The sequence below is a fragment of the Hippocampus guttulatus genome, chromosome 3, assembly GCF_054856545.1.
Source record: "Hippocampus guttulatus isolate MCC_2025c chromosome 3, RoL_Hgut_1.0, whole genome shotgun sequence".
Classification (NCBI taxonomy): domain Eukaryota; kingdom Metazoa; phylum Chordata; class Actinopteri; order Syngnathiformes; family Syngnathidae; genus Hippocampus; species Hippocampus guttulatus.
Genome location: NC_141263.1, coordinates 11,005,543 through 11,031,197, shown reverse-complemented (window position 1 = coordinate 11,031,197; position 25,655 = coordinate 11,005,543). Strand labels below are relative to the sequence as shown.

The 25,655-nt window shown below is 41.6% G+C and overlaps 2 protein-coding genes across 4 annotated transcripts; both read left to right on the top strand.

Annotated features, from left to right (window-relative positions):
- Positions 1-4,067: 4,067 nt before the first annotated feature.
- LOC147207464 (uncharacterized) lies at positions 4,068-12,134 on the top strand. The gene is made up of 9 exons (XM_086107275.1): positions 4,068-4,221; positions 4,743-4,933; positions 5,014-5,229; positions 8,324-8,691; positions 9,778-9,913; positions 10,060-10,299; positions 10,888-11,049; positions 11,793-11,882; positions 11,970-12,134. The coding sequence occupies exons 1-9, from the start codon at positions 4,068-4,070 to the stop codon at positions 12,132-12,134; spliced, it is 1,722 nt and encodes a 573-aa protein (XP_085963401.1).
- Positions 12,135-13,521: 1,387 nt separating this feature from the next.
- On the top strand, positions 13,522-24,856 carry pir (pirin). Of its 3 annotated transcripts, none has more exons than XM_086106713.1 (10): positions 13,522-13,583; positions 14,303-14,399; positions 14,496-14,588; positions 18,294-18,374; positions 20,219-20,425; positions 20,495-20,579; positions 21,589-21,633; positions 24,057-24,139; positions 24,548-24,614; positions 24,699-24,856. In XM_086106713.1, the coding sequence occupies exons 2-10, from the start codon at positions 14,313-14,315 to the stop codon at positions 24,815-24,817; spliced, it is 867 nt and encodes a 288-aa protein (XP_085962839.1). In that variant the 5' UTR covers positions 13,522-13,583; positions 14,303-14,312; the 3' UTR covers positions 24,818-24,856. The 3 variants fall into 3 exon arrangements, with proteins under 3 accessions (XP_085962839.1, XP_085962838.1, XP_085962840.1); XM_086106712.1 differs by having other exon boundaries at positions 24,036-24,139; XM_086106714.1 differs by lacking the exon at positions 21,589-21,633.
- The last annotated feature ends 799 nt before the right edge of the window (positions 24,857-25,655 follow it).

Below are 25,655 nucleotides of genomic sequence, written 5' to 3'. Positions count from 1 at the left end.
AAAAGTGCATATGGCGCTTGCTACGTGTCGTGAGCAAAGCTGAATTATCCCACAACCTGAATATCAACCTAATGAATACCACTGGGATGTGCACCCACTAAAAAACAGTTGTAAGACATTCACTTCCCTAATGATTCAGCATCACTACATCTCTAAATTATGAGCAAACATTCTCCGAAGAGGAAATGGCAACTCCTTTTCGAGAGTATTTCACTGACATGGGAACTGAAAGGATACTATACTTCCTCTGTGCCCGCTCTAAGCACAGTCAGGCACCCAGTTGAATAAAACACAAAGAACAATAAAACACTTTTGATGTCAACTGTAACACAAGAAATGGAACAAGTCAGACCAGAGGGTCATGTCACACTATCACAATTATCAACACTGACATGTGAACTGTTTACTCAACACAAATGACAGAGATGATGTTTTATTTGTTATTTAGATGATTCATCTAGTTTTGTTTTGAAAAGGAGGAGGGACTATTTTTAGTCTGTTCATCCTCAGTAGCGTAGCGGGCATGCTGAAGCCAATCCCAGCTGTTTTCGGGCATTAGGTAAGTTACACCCTGAACTGGTTGCCAGCCAATCGTAAGGCACACATAGATAAACAACCATTTGCACTCACAATCACGCCTACGGACAATTGAGAGCGTTCCATGCATGTGTTTGGAATGTGGGAGGAAATTGGAGTCCCCGGAGAAAACCCACACAGGCACGAGGAGAACATGCAAACTCCACAGAAGGCCAGAGGCGAAATCAAACCCTGCATCTCTGCACTTTGAGGTCGGACATGCGAACCAGTTGACCATCGTGCCGCCCTTACTGTAGAGTCATGGCCAAATGTTTCTTGGTTTTCACTACTATCCAAGACTGAAGGGGATTTTTTTTCTGTGTGATGGGAGTGAAAATTCACTCCCATGTCACCCTCTAATAACAATTTCATGCACCAGTGACCCTAGCAATATCTGCTTCCACAATGTCCAACACTGCGTGCGCTTCGGCCATCCTGATTTTAAAGGGACTAAGGGGAGCCACTAAAGGGGTGTTCACACGGCAAGATTTGGTCTGGTGCTACGCCGGGGCTGCCCCAGTAGAGCATTCACACGTGCAAATTAGCTCCGGCGTAGCCCCGGAAAACAGCTTACACCGGACCAAATTTGATCCACCTCAGGGAGGTGGTTTAAAAATTTGCTCCAGAGCAAATGCTCGTTAGCGAAGCAGCACCGGTGTAAATTTGCACGTGTGAACGCAACTGGGTTAAATTTGCTCCAGAGCAAATACTTGTGAAGAGTTTACGTACGGCGAGAATGCGTTGCTTTCGTGCTCTGTCGGACTTCCGTCATGTGTTTGTTTAATAACGACACAAGACTTGGCTGGTAACATCTTTCCTTTTGTAGAAGACTGGACTGTCTCGGAGTTGTTTGTGTAGTTTGTTCATTTGTTGTGTGTTCACAACCCCCCGCTCCCCATATAATTTATTTTGTGATTTCCTCTCTTGATTTTCTGTTTGGCGCATTACATGTTTGCTTTTCTGAGTGTCATTGAAGTCATCGTTGATTTATGTTTTCGGGGGCGGTCACTCTCGAGCAGAAGGCACGGAGACCGAGAAGGAGAAGAACGTGCCTGTCCAGTAGTCGCTTGAGTTGTGTATACGTTTTAAAAAGAACCAACACGACAGCTCATTTGTTTTCTGTCGTTTTGCCCCGCTGCAGAAACTGCCGTGTGAACGCAAGTGGGGCTGCACCGACGCTGTGCCGGTGCAGACACGCTCAGCGGCTTTGTACGTGTGAACGCTCCACACAATTTGCTGCGGTGCAAAATATATCGCAACAAAATACATCGGTGCAGCGCCGGAGCAAATATGTGCCGTGTGAACACCCCTTAAGAGTCAGTTATGTCTCATCCCACAACGGCGCAAACACCCACTCTTATTTGTGCGAGTCAAACAAAATACCAAAAGTAAGAAAACTCCAACATGCACACAGTGAGACTATGCTCTGTGAAAATCTTGTCTTGGCCACGAAAATAGGGGCCTTTTGAGTCACCAATGCAGCACAGTAGTGTACGAAAAGTTGTGGGGGTAAAAAAACAAGACTAGTAAGGCACAGTCATTCTTCTTGCGCACCCTTGTCATTCTACAAGTGATTTGTTTTACGGGTGAAGACAAAGAGCACATTGGCACATGGACCTTAAACTGGATCTCAATGATATAGAAAAAAATATTCAGTTTCCCATTTACAGTAAGACATCATCTACTGACATTCAAAGCTCCACATTGGTGTTCACGTATCTCCAAAGATGTACACAAAAAATAACGATGATCAAGTTCCGAGGTACATGCAAATACACTCACCGACATTGACTATATATTTAGACCAGGGGTCAGCAACCCAAAATGTTGAAAGAGCCATATAGGACAAAAAAAACAAAAAAAACAACAACAAATCTGTCCGGAGCCGCAAAAAAATAAAAGCCTTCTATAAAACTTACAATGAAGGAAACACATGCTGTATGTATGTAGGAGACTCTACTCTCTCGGAATTTTTTGTTATTCATTCCTTTGTTGTGTGTTCACAAACGCCCCCATAGAATTTATTTTGTGATTTCCTCGCTTTATTTTTTGTTTTGGTGCATTATTTTCGCTTTTCTTAGTGTCAGTGAAGTGATCATGGATTTCCGTTTTTCGGAGGCTGTCTTTGAACGCCTCTCGAGTTGAAGAGAAGAGAGAGGCACGGAGTCGGAAGTAGACGTGTCTGTGTTTGTCGAGACTGTTAAAAGCATAAATAAAGTGTACGTTTTAAAAAAGCAACACCACAGCTCTCCGTTTTCGGAGCTGCAACGTGTATCTATATCTATTTGAGCTACCTGTGTATTAGCCTACTATCAAAATATTTTTCCATTTTCAAACATTTTTTATAAAGCTCCAGGGAGCCACTAGATGTCGCTAAAGAGCCGCATGCGGCTCTGGAGCCCCGTGTTGCCGACCCCCGATTTAGACACTGACGCTATTTCTAGGGATCCCTGGACCAGACGGCTAAATGTGTGGTTGGATTGAGTTACATGAAAAGCACATGGCGCTGTCGCAAAGTTTCATGTCCTCACAGCAGCTGGGACACCAAAACATTGGTGAAAAGAGCATAAGCGGACCTTCCAAGCCCTACTAGGTGCAGTAAGTCAATTAATTCCGCATGTTTCAGGATTTACTGCTGATTAAAAGTGACTCATTTTATCACTTGAGGGTATCTTTGATCTTGTAGTCAGGGGTTACAAACAGAATTGCGTAAAAAGACTTGGATTTGATCCTCATGGTGCTATGAACGTTTGCAATTATGTACTTTTTAAAATGCTGTGAAATAAGTAATTATAAGGCGGTACATGTTGTGTGACCTCGCCTTATGTTATACATTTTTATTCATTATGTGTAATATCCAAATGCACATAACCCACTGGCTCCATCACCTACTGCATTTACTGTTGTTCTAGGCCTAAAATGAGCACTGTAAAATAAGTCACTTATAGCAGAAAGGCATTTGTGATAAATACTGTAAACTTATCAATTTACTTTGAGTGTTATGTGGGTTATTCCAGATTTGGAGGACATTTTTCATTTTTTTACTATGTAACAAAGTTACAAAAGCTGGCATTGATCCTTGAGCAAAAACTGTTACACTGACCTGATTTGTAACACTGTCGCAGTACAGCTTTTGTACGCAAATGCAACTTTACTTGCCTTAATTCATTGTGAATAATTGATTCTGCAATTTTTTTAAAATACATTTTTCAGGTGCCTAATTATCTGACAGGGTTGTGTCAAAAACAACAAAAAATATTGTTTGAAAAAATGTCATGGTTGATTGCTGAACTGGATTAATCAAATTATATGATCGTTTATTGCTTTTTTTCTCTTGAAGAAGATAAATAATTGCTCCCAGAAAAAAAAAGGTGACTTTTTCAAAAGTGTCACTGCCTAAATTGCCCTCCAATTTTGGAATGCCTGGGGTATATATAGTTCTTGCATGGTTTCGATGCGTAGCTTATTTAAGGGATGTCATCCTGCATCAGATGGCAATGCTGGACGTGTTGATCATTGGAGGTGGGCCTCACGCCTTGACCCTGGTCAGCATGCTATCACCCTCGTACCCCAAACACAACTCAAATCCAAGACGTGAGTCAAACCTTCACCCATCCCGCACTGAAACAGTGTGTGCGTGTGTGTGTGTGTGTGCGTGCACGTGTTTGTGTGTGTGAGCAAAACAATAGTATTTATTGACTGTGAAAGTGTTTCAGTCGTGCATATGAGAGCTTTACAGTCATGCATGTGAGAGCGTTTTAGTGGTGAACCTGGTTTCAATGTGACAGCCTTTCAGTTGTAAGTGTGACTGCGTCAGTAGTGTACATAAGAGCTTTTTCCGTAGTGTTGATGAAAAAAAAAATCTGTATTGTATGTGAAATTATTGTAGTGTGTGTTTGAAAGTGTTTCCGTCGTGTATATGAGTGATAGAAATGTCGTAGAGTGTGTGAGCATTTCAGTCGCATGTGAGCAAAAACAAATTTGAGTCAAGTGCAATGTGTGAAAGCTTTTCAGGAGTATGTATGAGTGTTCCGGTTGTTTTCAGTTTTCACTGGTGTGTTTCATGTTTCCATAGTGCATGTGACAGCATTTCAGTAGAGTATGATAGCGGACGTTTCGGAAGAATGTGTGAGCGATAACCCTGAACGACCCCTTTTATGTTTCAGCAGAGCATACAGTAGAAGGGGACCTCACCAAGTCCACACGAGCAGAAGGCGTCATTCGTCCGCCAGACATCAATCTGCAAGTGGTTGACGCCTATGGCGAGTGGACTTCTTTGTGGAAGAGTCAATTCACGGCACTAAATATCCCCCATTTGCGCTCGCACACACTGGTGCACACGGACCCTGTCAACAAGGTAGAAACACACACAAACAAAATCTGATGTCCAGACAAGGCGTTAATGTGCATGTACTGTATGTGATTTTTTTTCTTCAGAAAGCACTGCAGGAGTTCGTGTTAAAGCACAATCGTTCGACTGAGCTTCATAGTCTCCCAGACCGGGTGCTCATTCTGGATGACAACGCTTTTTTCAATGACACGCGGCTCGGCAGGAAAGAGAGAAAACGTCTGAATGTCTCCTCCAATCTCAAGAATAGTTTGTCCTTCAGTCTGCCAGGCACTGAACTCAGCGTGGATTTCTTTAAAGATCAGGTTGGACTGTCTGGAATATATATAGTTGGTGTCTTTTCAGCATGGCGTGTTGAATTAACGTTGAATGTGACTAATTAAAAGGTTGTGTCCTGTATCCACACATGAATACATAATATAAGTTCTCAGCATGAAATCTTGCATTTTCAGGATATTTATTTATTAGTTTTGATATTTTCATGTCATGTATATTTGCATTTTTATGTTTGCATTTTGGTTCCCGCTGTTGTTGTGGACATTGTTCTCTCGTTCGTAACATGAGTTTAACCTTGCTCACAGTGCATAGCTTCTTTATTGAATATCCATCCATTGACTATATTTTTGGTGTGAGTGATGTCTTCATCGACTATTATTTTTATGAACTGTCTTTTTATGGGAACCCTTCAAAATGTAATTGCTCTGACAAATCATGACATTTCAAAGCTGAACAAATATCATTTGTCATTCTTCGGATATGATCACTTAAGGGTACATAGAGTATATATATATATATACAGTATATATACTGTATATACTGTATATACTGTATATATATATATATATATATATACATATATATATATATATATATATATTGTGTGTGTATATATATATATATATATATATATATGAGCCCGAATGACATCGGGATGTCATTCGGGCTTGAGAAATGTAGTCGGATGGTGACTAAGAGAGGAAAGGTAGTCCGCACTGAAGGGGTCTCACTCCCTGAAGGAACAATATCAGACATTGAGGACAGCTACAAGTACCTCGGTATACTACAAGCCAATGGCAACCTCGAACTGGCAACAAGGAAAGCGGCTACGGCCAAATACCTCCATCGAGTGAGGCAAGTCCTAAGAAGCCAGCTCAATGGCAAGAATAAGACCCGGGCAATAAACAGCTATGCCCTGCCAGTGATCAGATACCCTGCAGGAATAATGAGGTGGCCAAAGGAAGAGATTCAGACCATGGACGTTAAGACCCGAAAGCTCCTAACCATGCACGGAGGGTTCCATCCCAAATCCAGCACCCTGAGACTGTACGCAAGCCGAAAGGAAGGAGGCCGGGGACTAGTGAGTGTGAGAGCCACTGTCCAGGATGAAACATCCAAGCTCCACAAAGACATCAAGGAGAAGGCTCCAACGGATGACGTACTCAGAGAATGTCTCAGACAATGGGGAACAGAAGATGAGGTGCTGGAAGAGGGACCATCATGGGAGGACAAGCCCCTACACGGGATGTACCACCGGACCATAACTGAAGTGGCCGATCTCAAGAAGTCCTATCAGTGGCTAGAGAGGGCTGGCCTGAAGGACAGCACAGAGGCACTCATCCTGGCTGCTCAGGAGCAGGCCCTGAGCACCAGAGCCATTGAGGCCCAGATATACCACACCAGACAAGACCCAAGGTGTAGGTTGTGCAAGGAGGCACCTGAGACAATCCAACACATAACTGCAGGGTGTAAGATGCTGGCAGGGAAAGCCTACATGGAACGCCATAACCAGGTGGCTGGCATAGTCTACTGAAACATCTGTGCGGAGTATGGACTGGAAACCCCAGGGTCAAAATGGGAAACACCTCCGAAGGTGGTGGAGAATGACAGAGCGAAGATCCTGTGGGACTTCCAGATCCAGACTGACAAGATGGTAATGGCGAACCAACCAGATATTGTGATCATAGATAAAGGGCAGAGGAAAGCCGTTGTAGTGGATGTAGCGGTCCCAAGTGATGGAAACATCAGAAAGAAGGAAAACGAGAAACTCGAGAAATACCAAGGGCTCAGAGAGGAGCTGGAGAGAGCCTGGAAGGTAAAGGTGACAGTCGTGCCTGTGGTGGTCGGAGCACTCGGGGCAGTGACCCCCAAACTAGATGAGTGGTTGCAACAGATCCCGGGAACAACATCGGACATCTCAGTCCAGAAATGTGCAGTGCTGGGAACAGCAAGGATACTGCGCAGAACCCTCAAGCTTCCTGGCCTCTGGTAGAGGACCCGAGCTGAATGAGGGACGGACACCACCCGAAGGGGGGTGAGACGAGGAATTATATATATATATATCTATAGATATATAGATATATTTATTTATTTATTTAACAGTTATTTTGCTATTCAAACTCATATGGCTGATAACATTGCCAACACGCTTGAAAATGGTAACCCGCTTTCTAGGTCACTGTTGATTTTGAGCAGATTGGATTACTTTTACCCAAGATTGGGTTGATTATTTTTGACTTGGCCTAATGGGTTGAAGACTGAATTTGAGTGGGCCAAGGAGCTGAAGCAGTTTACCATTATGGACAGTTTTGTTGTGTAATGAAGTTGAAGTAAATTCAATGTAACGTCAGGATGAGTGTGTCAGGGAAATGTGGGCATCGGCTGTTAAAACATGCTCTAGCGTCCCCTGATTGGCCAAAGTTTCTCCTCCTTCTTCTTCTTAGAAAAAGTTGATCATAAAATTACCGGTATATTATTCTTAATAACATTTACTGTCTACTCATAACCTGGAAACCTAATTATTGGTAGCTTTAATTCGCCTGTATGGGTAGATTTTACAACCTTGTTGGATCAAAATTTTGACCCAATATGCAAGGTCAAATCATCAGCCCAATGTGCTGGATATAAATAAACCGGCATTGAATCGGTCCCCTTTGGACCCAGTGCTGGTTTAGGTATTTTGCCCAATTTGCCTCTTTTAATCCCGCAGTTATAATATTATATAAACATGTCCCAAATTCGAACACTATTCCATGTTTGAAAGTTTTTTTCAGACCAAGAAAGAAAAAAATAAACTTCAAACCACTATTTTACAGTCAAAAAAGAAGACAAGATGAGCACTTTGAATACTATGTCGAAATGTCGAACATGTGTCACTCATAGTACTAATAGTACCTACTTTCGCTTGCCTCCCAATCAAAATGTTCTGAGTTTGAATCTCAGCTCAGGCTTGGAGTTTGCATGTTCTCCCAATGCTTTGAGTGCTCCAACTTTCTCCAAGATTCCAAAAACATGCATGCTCCGTTCGTTAAAGACTCTAAACTGGCTGGAAAGATTGTTTTGGAATGAAGTTAGCGCTCAAGTTATGACAAGTTGTTTCACCAGATGGATGTGAATCTACAGGTGGAGAGATATAACTTGAACAAAGTGCTTGTGAAGGGAACTGTTACTCGCATCACCGCAGTGACTGAAGACGAGCAAATGTGCCAAGAGGACAGCACAATACATGAAGAGGCTTTAAGACAAGGAGGTGGGAGGAGGAAGAAAAGAGTCAAATATTTCCAAGTCCAACTTGAAGATGGCGCCATGCTCAAAGCTCATCGGGTGGTTATGGCAACAGGGCCCACCCGCGCCCAGATGGCAAACATCCCGCAGTGGGTGACTGATATCGAGGAGAGCTATCCAGAAGAGCGCCTGCAACACACTGTGCACCTCATGCACGCTTTATCAAGGACACAGCAAAACTCTCAAGACACTGACAGTCTCACACAAGAGGATTTTGTCCAAAAGACTAGTAAGGATAATTGCCTTTTCCCAGAATTACTCATCTGTTTTGCCCAAGTATGTTACAAAACATGATAAATTAGCTTCCTCTAGTTGGAGTCACTCTAGTACTTTCACTAATAGACAGTATAACAAAATGATTTAGAACATCATCACAAACGTACCACAAGAGAGGCATTCCCATATTTGCAAGCGGATTTTCTATATTGTACAGTGCAGCGATCCCCTGCTATTTATGGACAGGGACCAAGCAAATTACTAAATCATTTTAATTTAACTAATAAGGTTTATGCTGTACTGTATGTTCCTATAGATATCACAAAACGGTGGCAAAGGACTACTTTTGTCCAAATGATGCTTTTCAACTCAATTCAGCAGTTGCTTGAAACTGAGATGCCACTGCAACATTGTTTTTGAAGCACAATCCCAGCTTTTGTTGACGAATGGAGGTCAGGTTGAAAAAAAAATTGTCTGCAATTCTGCAATCGCTGAGCCACCAATTGGATTCCCCAAATGAGCAAACAAATATGCACACTAACACTTAACACAAACAGTAGCTCTGTGTTAAACTCACCTCTTGGCATTTATGCACAGGAATAAATGCACTCCTCTGGCTAATAAAAGCTGTATTGTGAGAGAAGCAGAGACTACTCACTACGACTGTGCACAAGGTGCATTCAAGGACCGCGAACAAACAGGATATCAGGACCCCCCTAAAAAAAATTTAAAAACACCACAAATGAATGACACCCAAGAAAAACCACAACACCAATATTCCAGGCGATGGCGTCCTCATTGTACTTTTGTAGCTTAGCTATCACGCAAACAGCCGACAGACGATTTTTTTCAGTAAATAACAGAGAATATTCATTCATTCATTCATTCATTCATTTTCCGAACCGCTTGATCCTCACTAGGGGCGCGGTAACAGAGAATATTTTTTTTTAAAAAAGGTATAAATGACAACATTCGCAAATGGGAAACCCCAAATATCACTGTACTTGTTGTCCTTTTGTTGTTTGTTTGTTTTGAAGAGGCTTTCTTCTCAGAATATTGCATCCCTATATGTTTCTAGGGTCGTGTGTGGTGTGTGAGGTAGGCCAGAGAGTAATGGTCGTTGGTGGAGGTCTGACCAGCGCTCATGTCGTCTCCATCGCACTGCAGAATGGGGCCAGTCATGTGACATGGGTCATGAGAAAGCACCTCCAGGTCTATTAACATAATATTACACATTTGCAAAGGTGGCAACCGTACTCACTGAAAACTGAAGTACTTTAATCAAAATATGTGTACCGGTACTTCCACTGCAGATATGACTCTCCTGAGCTGACATTTTTTTAACGTGTGTCTCACAGTTGAAGCAGTTTGATGTGGGTGATGTGGAGAGTCTGGTGGGTCGTTACTCCCATGTGGAGCATGGCATCAAGATGGATGGCCAAGCCTTCCTCAGGCAGTTCTTTAATGAGAGAAGTCTTCACAAGCGACTGGCTATGATTCGTCAGGCAAGGAAAGGAGGTGCCGTCACCCCAGAGGCCTACATCCAATTACAGCCATTTATTTTGAAAGGACGGGTGACTGTGAAGACGTATTGTCAGGTAAATTGCATGGACGTTAATACTGGTGTGAGATTGTATTGTAACTAATGGGAGAGAGCGATGAGGATTCGCAAAGTGCGCAAACCACTGGTGGTATGTAAACTGTGCAAATTTTGAGAACCGCTGGGACAGAACCTACAATAGAGAGTGACAAGATCACAGGATGTTCACAGTAAGGAAAAAAGTACACAGGCACTTAAAAGAAGGGAAAATGCAACAAAATGTTGGGTCCCTCTTTTGAATGTACAATTTCCACTCTTCTCTGAAGACATTCTGGAAGAAAGTTTTAGGCATTCTATTGTTGAAAATGTATCAGCAAGATGGAGAAGGAATGTTCAGGGGGCCTACACATGACTCCTGATGCATTATATAGTACTGTACAAAGGTGTAAAATCCAGGTCCAAAAAGAAAAAACCCTGCCACAGATGCTTCGTCTCTAACAAACTCATTTACCTTCCTGTTGAGTAGAAGCACCCTTGGCTTACATCAAACTGTAGCAAAGTTTTAACTTTCTGGACCTGGATTTGACACCTCTGGTACTCTACAATGCTACATTGCTCAGAAACTGAAGTGTGAATCTCTGGTCAGGTGAGGGAAGCCAACTGGTGCTATAAGAATCAGGCCTGGAGGTTGTCCCTCAGCGATGGAGACCTTTGGACAGGAGATACGATTTGGTTGGCCACTGGGTGTAAACTTGATGTCAAACAGGACCCTTTGCTTTCTGAAGTGATGAAGAAATTCCCTATTCAGGTGAGGACTAACTACCAGAGACATCATCGTTTTTTTGTTTTTCCTTTTTTTTCCTGGGGAGCCTGCCATCAGCCATTGCAGGAATCTCTGCATATTTTTGGCACATTTTCTGCAACACTAAGATGCCACAAGATACCTCTAAAGTCCTGGCTAATGAAAAAGAATTGGCATGAAGGAACTATAGTGAAGTGATGCATCACCACTGTTCTGACATCTTTGCATATTGAGGGAGGAGCTAATTTTAGATTGGGTTGTTCGTCTTTGACTGAGGTGCGAAAATCAAACCATTAGTAAGCCATTATATTTCAGGATTATGTCCGTTTTGAAATGATAAACTGACATGGGATCGTAGTTTGTGGTATTATACTGTTTAGGTTAAACTATTGATATGTTGATGTGATATATGTTTTTAACGGGTGTCAATTAATAGTGATTTTTCCTAGCAGGGATGCCTTTCCAAACATGACACTATTAATAACGTAGTTTACAGAACTATCCTAAAGCTAGTAATTGACGCCTACCCAAAAAAGATTTGTAATTACCTGTAGATGCCGCCAGAAGACGCTAAAGCAGTTTTTTTTATATTCAACATTGCTTTGTCCTGAGCACAAAAAGGTAAATATGCAGGTTCTTCAATAAATTACCGCGTGTGGGTTGCCCTCAAATATCTGTGACTAGACAAATTTGCAAATGCCAAACTACTGCAAAAAAAACAAAACAACTGTACATGTGTTCCCATAAAGGTACTTGATGGCTGGCCATGCATATCAGAGAGTTTACAGTGGACAGAGGGATGCCCTCTATACTTGATGGGGCAGTACACTGCTCTTCAGGTAATCTTTTAGAGTGTTCAACAATACCTTAATTACTTTACAGACCGCATAGAATCCATGTGCATTGTTCCTCTTGCCCACCGACAGATTGGACCTCATGCAGTAAACCTGGCAGGTGGACAGGCAGCCAGTATGAGAATTGCCAAGCACATCCTGCACCATCACAACAACTTGGAGGTGACTGAGCTGAGAGCCGGAAGATCTAAAACTGAAGAATATATTCAGCAAATGCAAGGACTTTTATGGCTCTAACTACGACATGGGTGCAAGCATGTTCCTCAAGGGACCTGTAAGGTAGTGATTCACATAGGTGACCTTTTGCAGAGCTTTTCACAGTCACCCTTACACTACCGATGTACCATGACATACAACCTATTTTGCCATTTATGTGTGTTTTTTTAAACTGCTCATTATCTATGCTTATATCAGTAAAATTTAACCTGAAGCAGCCTCATTGTGCATACGCTTTTTAACACATGCATAAACTTTTTAACACATTTACAAAATAATGACATTTCAAAATATCCATACTATTTTGGGTCACATTCAGAAAAGGCATACATCTCTGGGTGATGTAATGTCATTGATTTTTTTTTCATTGCTTTCAAATGTGAGTGTCATTTCTCAGTACAGGTTGTCGGTGTGGTCCTTTGCTGTCTTTTGTGTAACTGTTTGAAGCATGAAAAGTAGTTTTTCCAATTCATGGTGTGATGAAAATCTGAATTGTCACCCGACTTTGTTGCACATGACAGAAATATGCAATGCAAATGCTTACAGCGTACACAACACAGAGGTTACAAATACTCATTCGAACACTTGATTATTCACTGTTCAGTAAGATAGAGGTGATGTGTCAAATGTTATGTCACAGGCAACCTTGTAATTATGGTTCCCCCTGGCAGCAGGTGGGGTACACCCTGAATTGGTTGATAGCAGGGGGACACATGGACAAACAACCTTTGCGCTCACACTCACATCGGGACAATTAGTATTCCATTGACCTGCAATGCATGTTTTTGGAATGTGGGAAGAAACCAGAGTACCCGGAGAAAACTTACGCAAGGCATGCAAACCCCACACAGGAATGCCAGGGCCGAAATAAAACCCTGTGTCTCTGCACTGTGAGGCGGACGTGCTAACCAGTCGCCCACCCATAATAATAATAAAGACACATTTTTAAATAAACTATTTTGCTTGCGGTATTGTTTTGTACCTGAACAATGCATTTTAAATGTGTACTTATGTGCTTTTCAGTCTGTATTTTTTCTACTTTTCTTAATTCTTAAACTCATTAAGCTAATTCTAGATCCCCTTTAAAAAAATACCCTAAGTCTTGAAAAAAATAAGTATCTGGGGTTGAACGTGTGGAGTGTGAAAAGACATAAATGTGTATTTGGGAGTGAATGAGTTTTAATGAAAGAAGCACTTCTAGTTTTGTTTTTTTAAGCATCTGTACTTATATTTATCTACAAAGTGTGAATACTTCTGCAGAAGAGTGTTATGGAAAAGCTATTAGAAGTATTTGCCATGGTTATTCGATGTACACGTACTGTGCTGGATGATTATATTTCTGTTTATGTTTACATCCTGCGGGATTAAATTCTTTGGGCAATAAATCGCTGCGTCACCGTGACTAATAGCCCCGCCCACCGATTGACTTCCGGGTTTTGGGAGTGCAAATAAACAGAAAGACACTTGAAGGTTAGTGTGTGAATTAAATTATATCTGCAAAATTAAATATTGCTTGCTCACGTCTAGAAATATATAGAATCTGCTTCGAACAAATTTCGGGATGCGACTTTCCTCTTCATTTTCAAACACGTCGTACATGGGAAACGCAGTTTAAAATATTTCGTGAAGACAGTTGTAATCTGTTCTTGTTTTTGCTTTAAATCACATGCATGAATCGATTTCGCGTGTTGAGCATTCACAAACACCATAATGATTTTAAAATGCAGCATGGTGATGACGTCACTGGGACGCGATTTAGTGATCAGCTGACTCCGGCTGAACTGATTAATTAAAAAAAATATTTTTATTCTAAACCTACCGCTGGTTAGTCTTCATTATACTGTATTATTGTGATCTTCATTTTACTACTAGATACCAATAAATTTCGTGAGATGGGAACAGGTAGCGGTTGTCAGGGTTGAAGTCAGGGTTTTAATTTAATTTGGTGACAAATTCAGTGCAAAAGAAACAGTAGAGGGGTACCAAGCTTCGAACTCATACCATTATTTTCAAACCCCCAATTATTCATATTTATAATAACGTTACTGTTATCTGGAAAATTTACAATGTACATTTTGAATATAGCAGTCATGGTTTTACATATTATTGTTATTCTTCTTCATATGATTAGTATTATGATTATAATTATGAATGATAATCATAATAGTAATACTAACATTATTTTACAGCACAATAAACATGAGAAAAGTGGAGAAAACTGTACTGAGTGTCGAACAGACTGAGGGAGTTGGCGCTCGTGTTCGCAGAAGCATTGGTAGAAAAGAGGTACGTATGATAAATATGTTTTGAGTTTCATTACTTTCTGAATACATCAACTTTCATTCTATGAGGCATGACCTTATTCCCAAATGTCTCTCCCAGTTGGAGAACCTGGATCCTTTTCTGATGCTGGATGAGTTTCGTGTCTGCAAGCCTGCAGGTTTTCCAGACCACCCTCACAGAGGTTTTGAAACGGTATAGACTTTTGAAAATATTTGCTATAATCATTGAGCCACATTACGACAGATGTGATTATAAACTATAGTCATCCTGTATTTAAATACTTTTTAAAACATATTCAGTGCATTTTAAAATTAACTCTGAGTTTAAATACACATTCCAGCGAGACTCATCAGGAATTGGTCCGTTCCTGGCTCCTCTGTTTACATGCTAGCACCACTCGCTAGAAATTTCATTGAGGAAGGAGGAGATTGACAGAGGTGCAAGGTGTCATCATTTAATGGAGATTGGTACTAAGGATGACGTCACATCATTCACGCGTATCACAAATGCACAATCTCCATGGCATAATTATTCCTTTCACCACTTTATGGTTCATCTTTAAAGTGGATTAAATTAAAGTCAATTTTCAAAACTGTTAGATGTGACAATCACTGCTTTGCAGATGTAAAGACGAGCACAAGTGGTCTGTCCCGAGCCAGCCTGCCCCATCCCCTGCTCCTCCAATACACGCATTGCATATTTGGAATGACTTGAAAATATGTAAAAATAAATCTACAATTTGTATATTGCTTATGCATTATGTTGAATGCGAACAACTGTGCAGAACCATGAAAAAGTTTTTATTTTCTTTATGGGGCTAAATGCATTTGAGAAAATAGTAGCTTGATTACGGCAAAATTAGAAACAGGTAGTTGGTTCAGTGTAGTACAAGAAACCACGAGTCAGTGTAATCATGTCTGCCGCAAATCGAAAGACACTCATCAAAATATGTATATTCAAACTAAATAATCAACAAATGACGATTCAGTCAGCAAATGAGATGTCCCTTCTCCAGTTCTGGATGTGGCACACCCCAAAGCCATTTACAATACAATACAATACAATACATGCTGATTTATATAGCGCTTTCACAACAGCGGCAGCTGTAACAAAGCGCTTAACAAAACAGTTAACATAAAGTAAAATAAATAAACAACACATAACATAAAACACGGACAGTCGTGCAGTCCTAACCACTTTTCCGTCACACGCTTTGTTGTTTGAAGCAGTTTGAGATGAAAGAGGAGAGAATCAAAGTGTCCTTTAACCAGTGGATCATCTTTCAATCTGTTGGCCTCGAACTCTGCCATGATTTCGTTGCCATTACGGAGAATTGTCGAAATGGTTGACCTTTTATGGCTGTGACTGGCTGAAACAATTTCAGCCAGTCACAGCCATAAACACACTCATCGCTGCTATTATAAACTTTTCTCTTCAGCTCTGCCTTATTTCACGGCCACGAAACCCGGATGATTTCCAAGGTTATAGTTGTTGCTGCTCAACTTTACACTCGCCTCGGTACTCACAATGAGTATGATCATTTCAATCCGGTTTCTGCAGAGCACACAATACCAGACAGTTCTCACAAGGGTTCCCAATGACCTAGTAGTGACTGCTGACCTTGGCTCCCCCTTTTCTCTTGTTCTTCTTGACCTTTCCGCTTCCTTTGACACAGTGGACCACAATTTTCTTTTGCATCGGCCCCAGTGCATTGTGAGAATCTCTGGAACCATCTCCAAATGATTTCAGTCTTAACTCACAGGTAGAGCTGAGTGTCTCTCCCAGGGGAACTCAAGATGCTTACCCTACACTGCCGCATGGGTGGGGTACCAAAGGGTTCATTTTTCGGGCCAGTCCTTTTTACCAATTACAGTACATGCTTCCCCTGGGTCAGCTCATCAGCAGGCATGGTGTTTACTATACTACTGCTGTGTTGATGACACCCTCATCTTATCGCTTATCACCCTCAGCCACAACAACTGCTTTCAGTGCTGGCCTGGAGGAGATGAAGCCATGGCTGACATCCAAGTTAAAGAGCGCCAAAGTCAGTCATTCCTCATTACAAACATCGCTATCTCTGGCCGCAACCTTCTCTTCTCCCCTGCTGCCACAAATCTAGGTGTCAAGTTTGACTCTCCTCTTTCCTTTGACACCCACATCCGCCATCTCACCTGAGTTTCCTTCCTTCTTCTCAAAACTGCCAAACTCCACCCTTTCTTCTCTTTGTCTTATGCTAATAGACTGGTCCATGACTTCATCTCATCTAGACTGAACTACTGCAACTCACTTCCTGTCTGGGTCTCAAACCGGAGCCTGCAAAAACTCCAGCGCATACAAAACTGCGCTGCCAGGATCCTGACTCATAAATACGACCAGTTTACGCCTATTCCAGACTCTCCACTGGCTACCTGCTTTCTCCCAATTCCACTAGAAACTCTACCTTCTTACCCACAAGTGTGTTCATGGAAATGCCCTCTTATACCTGAGCAAGCTTTTCAGCCCACGTAACTACAAGGAGCCTCTGGTCTAAGGACTAAGGTCATCATGATGGGAGAGAAGGCCTTCCAAATCTCTGGAATGCACTCCCTGAGTTCCTGAGGGCTCCTCAAACTTTGTCGACCTTCAAAAGGAAGCTAAAAACCTTTCTATTCATTTTAGATGTTAAACCTCTACTTTTTTCCTGACTCCTAGTGTGCTTTTATTTTCACCAGTTGTCAGCTGTAGCCTTTTCTGTTTTTTACTTTGTCTTTAAATTCTCTGTAGCATTTTGTAATGTAAAGTACATTGCAAATCAAATGGATTGTTATTAATTATTATTATTGATTCTAAGCCTTATGGGCTGGACATTAATCACTGTGGCAATGGTTAGTGAGGATGCAAGGGGGTTCACTGGATCTACAAACACAAATTTAAAACAACTTTATCGCAAACGTTCCAGATTAATCTCCCAGTGTGGGTGTTTTGGGCTGTACTCCCAGCATGCCTTTCTGCAGGTGTGTTTGCTCACACTCTCGTGACTTTGGAGAAGATACAGCTGTGCTGAAAGATCACAGGAGGCTCGCAGTAGGAAGCCGAGCTTTCAGATGTTCCCCATTAAATTCTTTCCCTATTGAATTCCCGACCCCGAGCTCAGCTCTTCTCTTGGCCACTGGGGCAACCAAAAGGAACACGCGCACACACACACACACACACACACATACAAAAACACATGCGGCACGATCTGCATGAACGAGACCTGGAACATGACACTTCACCTAATGTGATTCTCTCCAACAAAGGTTCAGTTTGTTGGCTTGTTCATTTGGATATTAAAAAGTAATATTATTATAATATTTTTTTTTTAAAACGGTTCCGTGTATATTCAATGTCAGAACAAAGCTCAGAAAAACACCATTTGTCAACCAGATTTGATGTTTACATTGTGTGACTGAATCATGGTTGAACCATCTTCATTTTATTGTCGTTGGAAAGAGAAAGCACTCAGATCAGATCCTGCCTTTTTCACGAAACTGGACCACTGCTCTTATCCCATCACTGCTGTGATCGCAGCACCAGCAGTGACGATGGACACTTGAAGTTGTGCCCAGAGAGCAAATTCAAGAACCTACTTTTCCGATATTTTGACTGCCTCTCCATCGCCATCGGTCAAGCTCACTGAGAAAGCCGCCTGTTGTGCTTATGTTCGATGTTATGACATTTTGTTCCCTTGAAACTGTCCTCAGGATAAAGATGAAACTTCCTTTAATCTTCCAGATGGTGGAGGTCTTATCTGTCCAAATGAGCTTGTTCTGCTGACCGTTTTTCAGTTTTAGGAAGATTGATGGGGCAGTAGAGTGTTGCCGCGTCAACATTTGCCGTTTTGTCTTCTACACCTTCACTGTGTTGTTCCCCCAACAGGTAACGTACGTGTTGGAAGGGGCCATAGCCCATGAAGACTTCTGTGGCCATTCAGGGCGACTGAAACCTGGCGATCTGCAAGTAATTATTTTCCAACGTTATTGGGCTGAATTTTAGAGGAGAAATGCCATGCCAATCTGTGGCAAAAAGCGTTGGTAGCAAGTTTGTAGGTGAGCATGAAAAAAACCACATGATGAAAGCTTAATTTGTCTTCAAAGCTTACCAAATCACCACCAGCTTTTAATAATACAAATAAATTTTGAAGTTTATAATAACTAAAATGAGGAACGTGTCTAATACTGTTTTTATGCTGCCATTATGTTTGAGGTAAATTTGAACTCAAATGATTAACATCATATGTCAAACAAGTATATGTTTGACATTTTTTGGGTTTTTTTGCTCGATATTCCATGACCTTAACAAATTGATCGGTGCCAACCAGATAGACACAAAGTTCAACAAAATTAATGTGAAGATATTTTTTCAATGTCCTAAAGTTGGAGGATGATTACGAATGGTTTTACTTGTAAAAACCCTTCTTGAATGTTATTTGTTTTTGTTTTTTACATATGGTCAAATGAGCTCAAACCTCACACCATTTTTCATTCCAGATGTTTTAGCCTGAACAAATATGGATTTTGAAATAATATACATTAACCTCCAAATTGTCATGTTTTCGGCATTCGCAAATTCGCAATCCTCTGTTATTCACTGAGAGACTCACCCATTTGATGTTTTTATGCTCAGACCAAAGCCATGTCTAATATACAGTAAAAGTATTGCTTTGACTCCATCTTGTGGCACAGCGATGTGCACAGCGAACGAACTTGAAGTGAGCAGAGGAGCTTCAGTTAGCCACACCACTGACCTGTCTAATAGAGGAGCTGTTTTTGCCACCATCTTGTGGAATCTAAACCTTTCTTGAGGGGTTAAGGGCATCGATTACTTTTGGATTTTTACTATTCGCGGCAGGGCCTGGTTCAGAGACATTAAAAGACTAAAAATATATATTTCCAGGTTAAGGTAAATCAGTGAGATTTTATGGTCATCTGTATATTTCTCAAAAATCCCGTAACTGGTGTTCTGGTTGTACTGGTTGGGGATTGTTTGATTTAATGGTCTAATTCAGTGGTTCTTAACCTGGGTTCGATCGAACCCCAGGAGTTCGGCGAGTTGGTCTCAGAGGTTCGACGGAGCCTCTGCCATGGAGGGTCAGACACACGCAACTCAACATATTTATTAGTTATGACACACCAGCTTGGCCATCATTGGCTGCAGATGATCATATGACATTGGTTGTCTAATCAGTGCTGTGGGAAATTGAGTTTGCTTCGTAGTCAGCGTGTCACTGTCGTGATAGTACGTCGTTCAATTTTTAAAATAGGGATACTTATCCCTTGAAATTTTATTTACTTTTTTTCTGTTTTTAATGAATGCGGGGTTTTTTTCTATCTTGAATTTGTAAAAAATATATTTATATTTATTTTTCACTCATGACGGGTTCGGTGAATGTGCATATTAACTGGTTGGGTTCAGTACTTCTTAAAAGGTTAAGAACTTGGAGAGTTAACATACAATGTATAGGACCTTGAAAGTTCAGCAACATATATAAGTTCATCACTTTCTGTCTGTTTAAATTGCTGGGCTCAAATGAACACCAAAGATAAAAGATGTAAATAAAATTGAAGGTAACAGGAGGGTTAATTAGGTTTACGTGATAATTGCTCTGCTTCAAAAGATGTGCAATATTAAAGTGTGCGTGGGTGTGTGTGTGTGTGTGTGTGTGTGTGTGTGTGTGTGCGCGCGTGTGTGTGTGTGTGTGTGTGTGTGTGTGTGTGTGTGTGTGTGTGTGTGTGTGTGTGTGTGTGTGTGTGTGTGTGTGTGTGTGTGTGCGCGCGCGTGCGTGCGTGCGTATGCGTGCCCAGTGGATGACTGCAGGAAGGGGAGTGGTTCATGCTGAGATGCCCATGTCTGAAGAACCCTTGGTGGGTTTGCAGCTGTGGGTGAACCTGTCCAGGCAGAATAAGATGGTGGAACCAGCCTATCAGGAACTGCAGAGCTCAGATATCCCCAAAGTGACTCACGGTGGGGTCACTGTGGCTGTGATATCTGGAGAAGCCTTAGGAGCAAAGGTTTCTGCTTGTTTCTCCTCTATACAGTGTGTTACATTGGTTTGCGTATTGATTTACGCCATATTACAGTCCAAGGTCTACACAAGGACACCGACAATGTATTTGGATTTTGTGCTGAAGATTGGAGCCCAACATGTACAGCCAGTTCCATCAGGTAAATAATAGTCATAAGGTATATTGAATGTATGGAAGAGGTTTGGTTATTGAAATCGTTCTGCTGTGGTCCATAGAAAAGAATTATAAAAATTAATCGGATGACTGACTAAATAGCCGATTATGGCCCTTCAACCATTAACCAGAATAGTTGGCTAAATGGGGATGTTATTTGATGCATTGTGATTAAATATCTACCTTTTTTAAATGAACCGGCCTATTAATTGGTCATCTATATTTTTCTCTGCTAAAAATCGTCATCGGCCTCAAAATATCCAGATTGGTTGGGCCCTAGTTTCTACCAAATGGAGAACTATTGCGCTTTAAAATATTTAAAAAAAGATTCTGTAGGTCAGATTTAACATATTTGGCTATCAAATGAGTAATGTGTTAATATTATGTTTACTCTCCACTTAGATCAGAGGTGGGCAAACTACGGCCCGCGGGCCGAATCCGGCCCGTTGGTCCTTTTAATCCGGCCCGCCGAAGGTCGGTCCACAATTAAGGTTCGATGTGAATGATTGCATTCATTTCAATTGGACTTGTAATGACAGGCATTTCACCGCCAGGTGGTGCATTGACTTGAAGTTGCAGAACACAGGGGGGGGGGGGGGGGGGCGGGATCTTTTCGACCACCTCGGACCTCTGTATCGCTCTACTTCTACTGGTCTGATCACAACCCATCTGCAGAAATGCACAGGCTAAAATAGGTCATCAACAACACTGTCGTCATTTTGAAAAAGTATATTAATACAGTACTTTCATGCTTTTGTTCTGTTGATGTTTGATATGGACTGTCAACAAATGCAGTTTATTTTTTTTAATGTACCATAGCTCGTGCTGACCTGGCCCTTCTGTCAAATTTTAAAAGTCAATGCGGCCCCCGAGCCAAAAAGTTTGCCCACCCCTGACTTAGATGATACATGCATTATAAAGGGAACAACAGTATCTCTACTTTTGTTCGGCACATGCAAGCCGTACCACTTAAATAATTGTTTGAATTTTCATAGGATGGACTGCCTTCATTTACACTCTCTCAGGAACCATTCATGTTGGTGAGTCCTGGACTTTAAACAAGAACGACTCTTGTTTAATTTCCGTCATGTAACATTTTCCTGTTAACATGGAATCAAAATTAATAGTGTACGGACAACCCCCTTTTAGGCTCACCTGCAATTATAGGTGAAAATCTGAGATGTAGAGTCCACATCAAAAAGATTTTGGGAATAGTTTCACTGAAGGATGGGCGAGTACCGATACCAGGTATTGTTTTTTGGTTTGTCCATGGTGAGAGGCGCCCTACAGGTGAGGGCATACTTATTGCTCCCCCGGCTCTGTTCCTTTACGTTAAAGTTTACCCCTGTGGACGAGATGATAACCTCCTGCCTTCAGGTGGGGAGATGGGTTCCAAATGTTGTTTGTGCCTATGCACCAAACAGCAGTTCAGAGTACCGACCCTTCTTGGAGTCGTGGAAGCGGTTGGTGGAGAGCACCCACTCTGGGGACTCCCTTGTTTTGTTGGGGGACTTCAATGCTCAATGGGCAACGACAATGAGACCTGGAATTGCATGTTTGGGACATGTCTGAGGTGCACTCTCCTATTTCTGTGGTTGTGGTCACCGAGGTGGTTAAAAAGCTCCTCAGTGGCCAAACTCCAAAGGTGGATGAGATCTGTCCAGCGTTCCTAAAGGCTATGTATGTTGTGGGGCTGTCCTTGTTAATATGCCTTTGCAGCATCTCGTGGACATTGGGGACAATGCCTCTGGAATGGTAACACGGGGGCTTGGTTCCTCTTTGTTAGAAGGGGGACCAGAGGGTGTAGTCCAAATACACGGTGCTCAGATCTTACCCTCCCTGGTAAAGTATATTCAGCGGTGTTGGAGAAGAGGGTACGTTGAGAAGTTGAATTTTGGATTTAGGAGGAGCATGTGGTTTTTGTTATGGCCATGAAGTCGAGGCCCAGCTCTTCGCCCTCGGCAGGTGCTCAATGGACTTGGAGAAGAAGATCGACCATATACCCCAGAGGATCTTGAGGGGGGTGATCTAGAATGCCCCAGTATGGGCTGCTCGGCCCATGTACATATGGTGTCAGAGTTTGGTCTGCATTGACGAAGGTAAGTCGGATTAGTTTCCAGTAAAAGGTGGACTCCGACAATGCTGCCCTTTGTTAGCAATTGTGTTCATAAACTTGGCAGGATTTCTAGGTGCAGTCAAGGTGTTTAGGGGGTCCGGTTTGTTGAGCACAAGTATTAAATTTCTGCTTTTTGCAGATCATTTGGTGCTGTTGGTGTGGAGTGTAAAGTGGTTGGAATAAGAATCAGCACCTCCAAATCGAAGGCCATGGTCTTCAGTCGGAAAAGGATGCAGTGCCCTCTCAGGGTCAGGGATGTGAGATCCTAGGCCAAATGGAGGATTTGGGGTCTTGTTCACAAGTGAAAATTGAATGGAGATCAACAGGTGCATCGAAGCAGCGTCAACAGTGATGCGGATCAGTGTAGCGTCAGCAGTGACGTGGACTGTGTATCAGTGTGTCGACAAAGCTCTTGATGTTCAGGTCATTCTAAGTTCCTACTCTCACTCATGGTGAATGAAAGAACAAGATCCTGGATACAAGCTGACCGAATTTACTTTCCACGACAGGGTCTCCGTGCTCTCCCTTAGAGATAGGGTGAGAAGCTCGGTCATCCGGGAGGGACTCGGGGTCGACCTGCTGCTACTCCGTACTGAGAGGAGCCAGATGAGGTGGCTTGGGCACTTTGTTGTTGTTCCTCTTGTACGCCTCCATGGTGAGCTGTCTTACTGGGAGGAGGCCCAACCAGGATGACTCGGTACACGCTGGAGAGACTGACTTAGGAATGCCTTTGGGATTCCCCAGCCAGAGCAGGATGGAGTGGCAAGAGAAAGGGAAACTGCTAAATCTTCTGACCCCATGACCCGACCTCAGATGAGCAGAAGAAAATTGATTAATGGGTGGACAGCAAAATACTACAGGGCTTTGTAAATTAAGCTCCTCAACCGACTTCAACATAATTCCTTGATACCCGCAAAAAGGTGATTTCACAGATAGTGTATGCATGTTCCTGGGGGTTCACTGTATAACTTCAGATGCCATAGCAACCTTTTAAAGATTCTACCTGTCATGTGAGTTGTCCTGTTTGCGCTTGAACTGGTTTTGTGTGAGAGACGAAACACTTTTACACAAAAGCTGCTATTTCCAGTGAGACATCTATTCCTCCCTCCAGAAATGTCATAAAGGTTTTATTAGTGACAAGCAAAGCCTTTCTCAGATTGGGCAAAATTGCTCTCAGATGTGTTTATGAACCCAAAACAATAGGCATTTGACTTTAATTGCGTTAGCGTCCAACACCACATGTTCACTGGCACAATAACAATGAGTCAAATACTTGTCACTTGGATCATTTTTGGGGATCAATTTAATGAGACTGAGATGTTCCAGTTGGACGTTGTTCTCTTGAAGGCCCTGATGACGAGCAGCAGAAGGTGGAGCCCCATCACACGGTGGTTTTTGGAGATGGGGACAGTGTTCGATTTGAAAACAAGGTAAGAGATACTCTCTATCACAAGTGTCGAATTCACGGCCCGGGGGCCAGATCGGGCCCGCCACTTCATTTTATGCGGCCCGCGAAAGCAGATCAAACATGTCAACTTCCATGATCCTTTCTAAAATGTCTACCAAAATGCTCATAATTTAAATTCTCATATGTGATAAATAAGAGGCATATTCTAAGCATTTTTTTGTTGCCAAACCCCTCATGATAGTAACTTAAACAATAGTTCAATCAACAGCTATTCTTGACTTCTTTATATGGATTCAGTCAGAACGGCCCTCCAAGTGAAAGGCTAACTAAAATGTGGCCCGCGCCAAAAATGATTTTGACACCCCTGCTCTATATACTCTCTCTTTCTGTGTCATTCTACTTGAGTCCACTTCTTTTATTTTCTCTTCAGGGTTCCGACATTTGCCATTTTGTCCTGATAGCTGGAGAACCCATCAATGAGCCTGTGGTGAAGCACGGTACATTTGTTCATTTGTTTGTCAACAACATTCCGATGTGTGTATACTAAATGGAACAAACGGCTTCATGTGTTTGCTCTTCAGGTCCATTTGTAATGAACACACAGGAAGAAATCAACCAGGCTATCAGTGATTACAGAAATGGTCAAAATGGCTTTGAGCGAGCCTTAAACTGGCGATCTCAGATCCGAGATTCTTTTTGACCATTATGTTGTACAAAATATATGGTTTGCTGCTTTCAATCTATTTTTGAAATCTTTTTGTGGTCATAAAGTAAATTTACATTTTAAATTCCATTTTATTAGAGCAACAGCACCCTAGCACAGTAGTTTTTAAACTTTTCTATGCCGTATGCCATCTGAAAATAATATTCTCGCTCTCGAAGTGCTACCACAATTACCAACATCAAGTGTTCCAAAAAAATGGAACTGAGGTTTTAGTTCTAAAAGGTTTATTTAATATTGCTGTAAGCCATTGTAATGTCATGTATATTTTGAACATTAACTCTACACTTAAGAAAATGCCAATAAAACAAAATTACTTATAAATAATGATTCATTTAAAATGCTTAGCGCGTAAAAGGTGAATTAAAAACTGCACCTAAACAAACAGTCCTAAAAGATTACAAGTAAATATATTGTCCTAACAAGTCAAATACAACTGAACTGTGCATAACAAATATATTGAATATTAAACATAAATAAAGGTTTGTCCATTTAAATCAGTTACCGGTATTCTTTTGCAATCCACTTGAAGGACGCTGCATCCAACATTGTCTTGAATATTTTTTTGTGTTAAAATATAATAATATGGAACTAAAAGAAATTGTAATTTTACTAAAGGTGTCATTTCTCAACTGCATCCAAATGAATTAGGTATCCCAGCACAAATGACCAAATCCCATTATGGAAGTTTAATTACGGTAATTCTTTATTCTGTCTTGTATTAGTCCTCACTTGATTTTGGGGTTGGGGGGCGGGGTTTACTTATGAATAATATTAAAATTGTATTGAATTCGGGACACTTACAACTGATAATTTG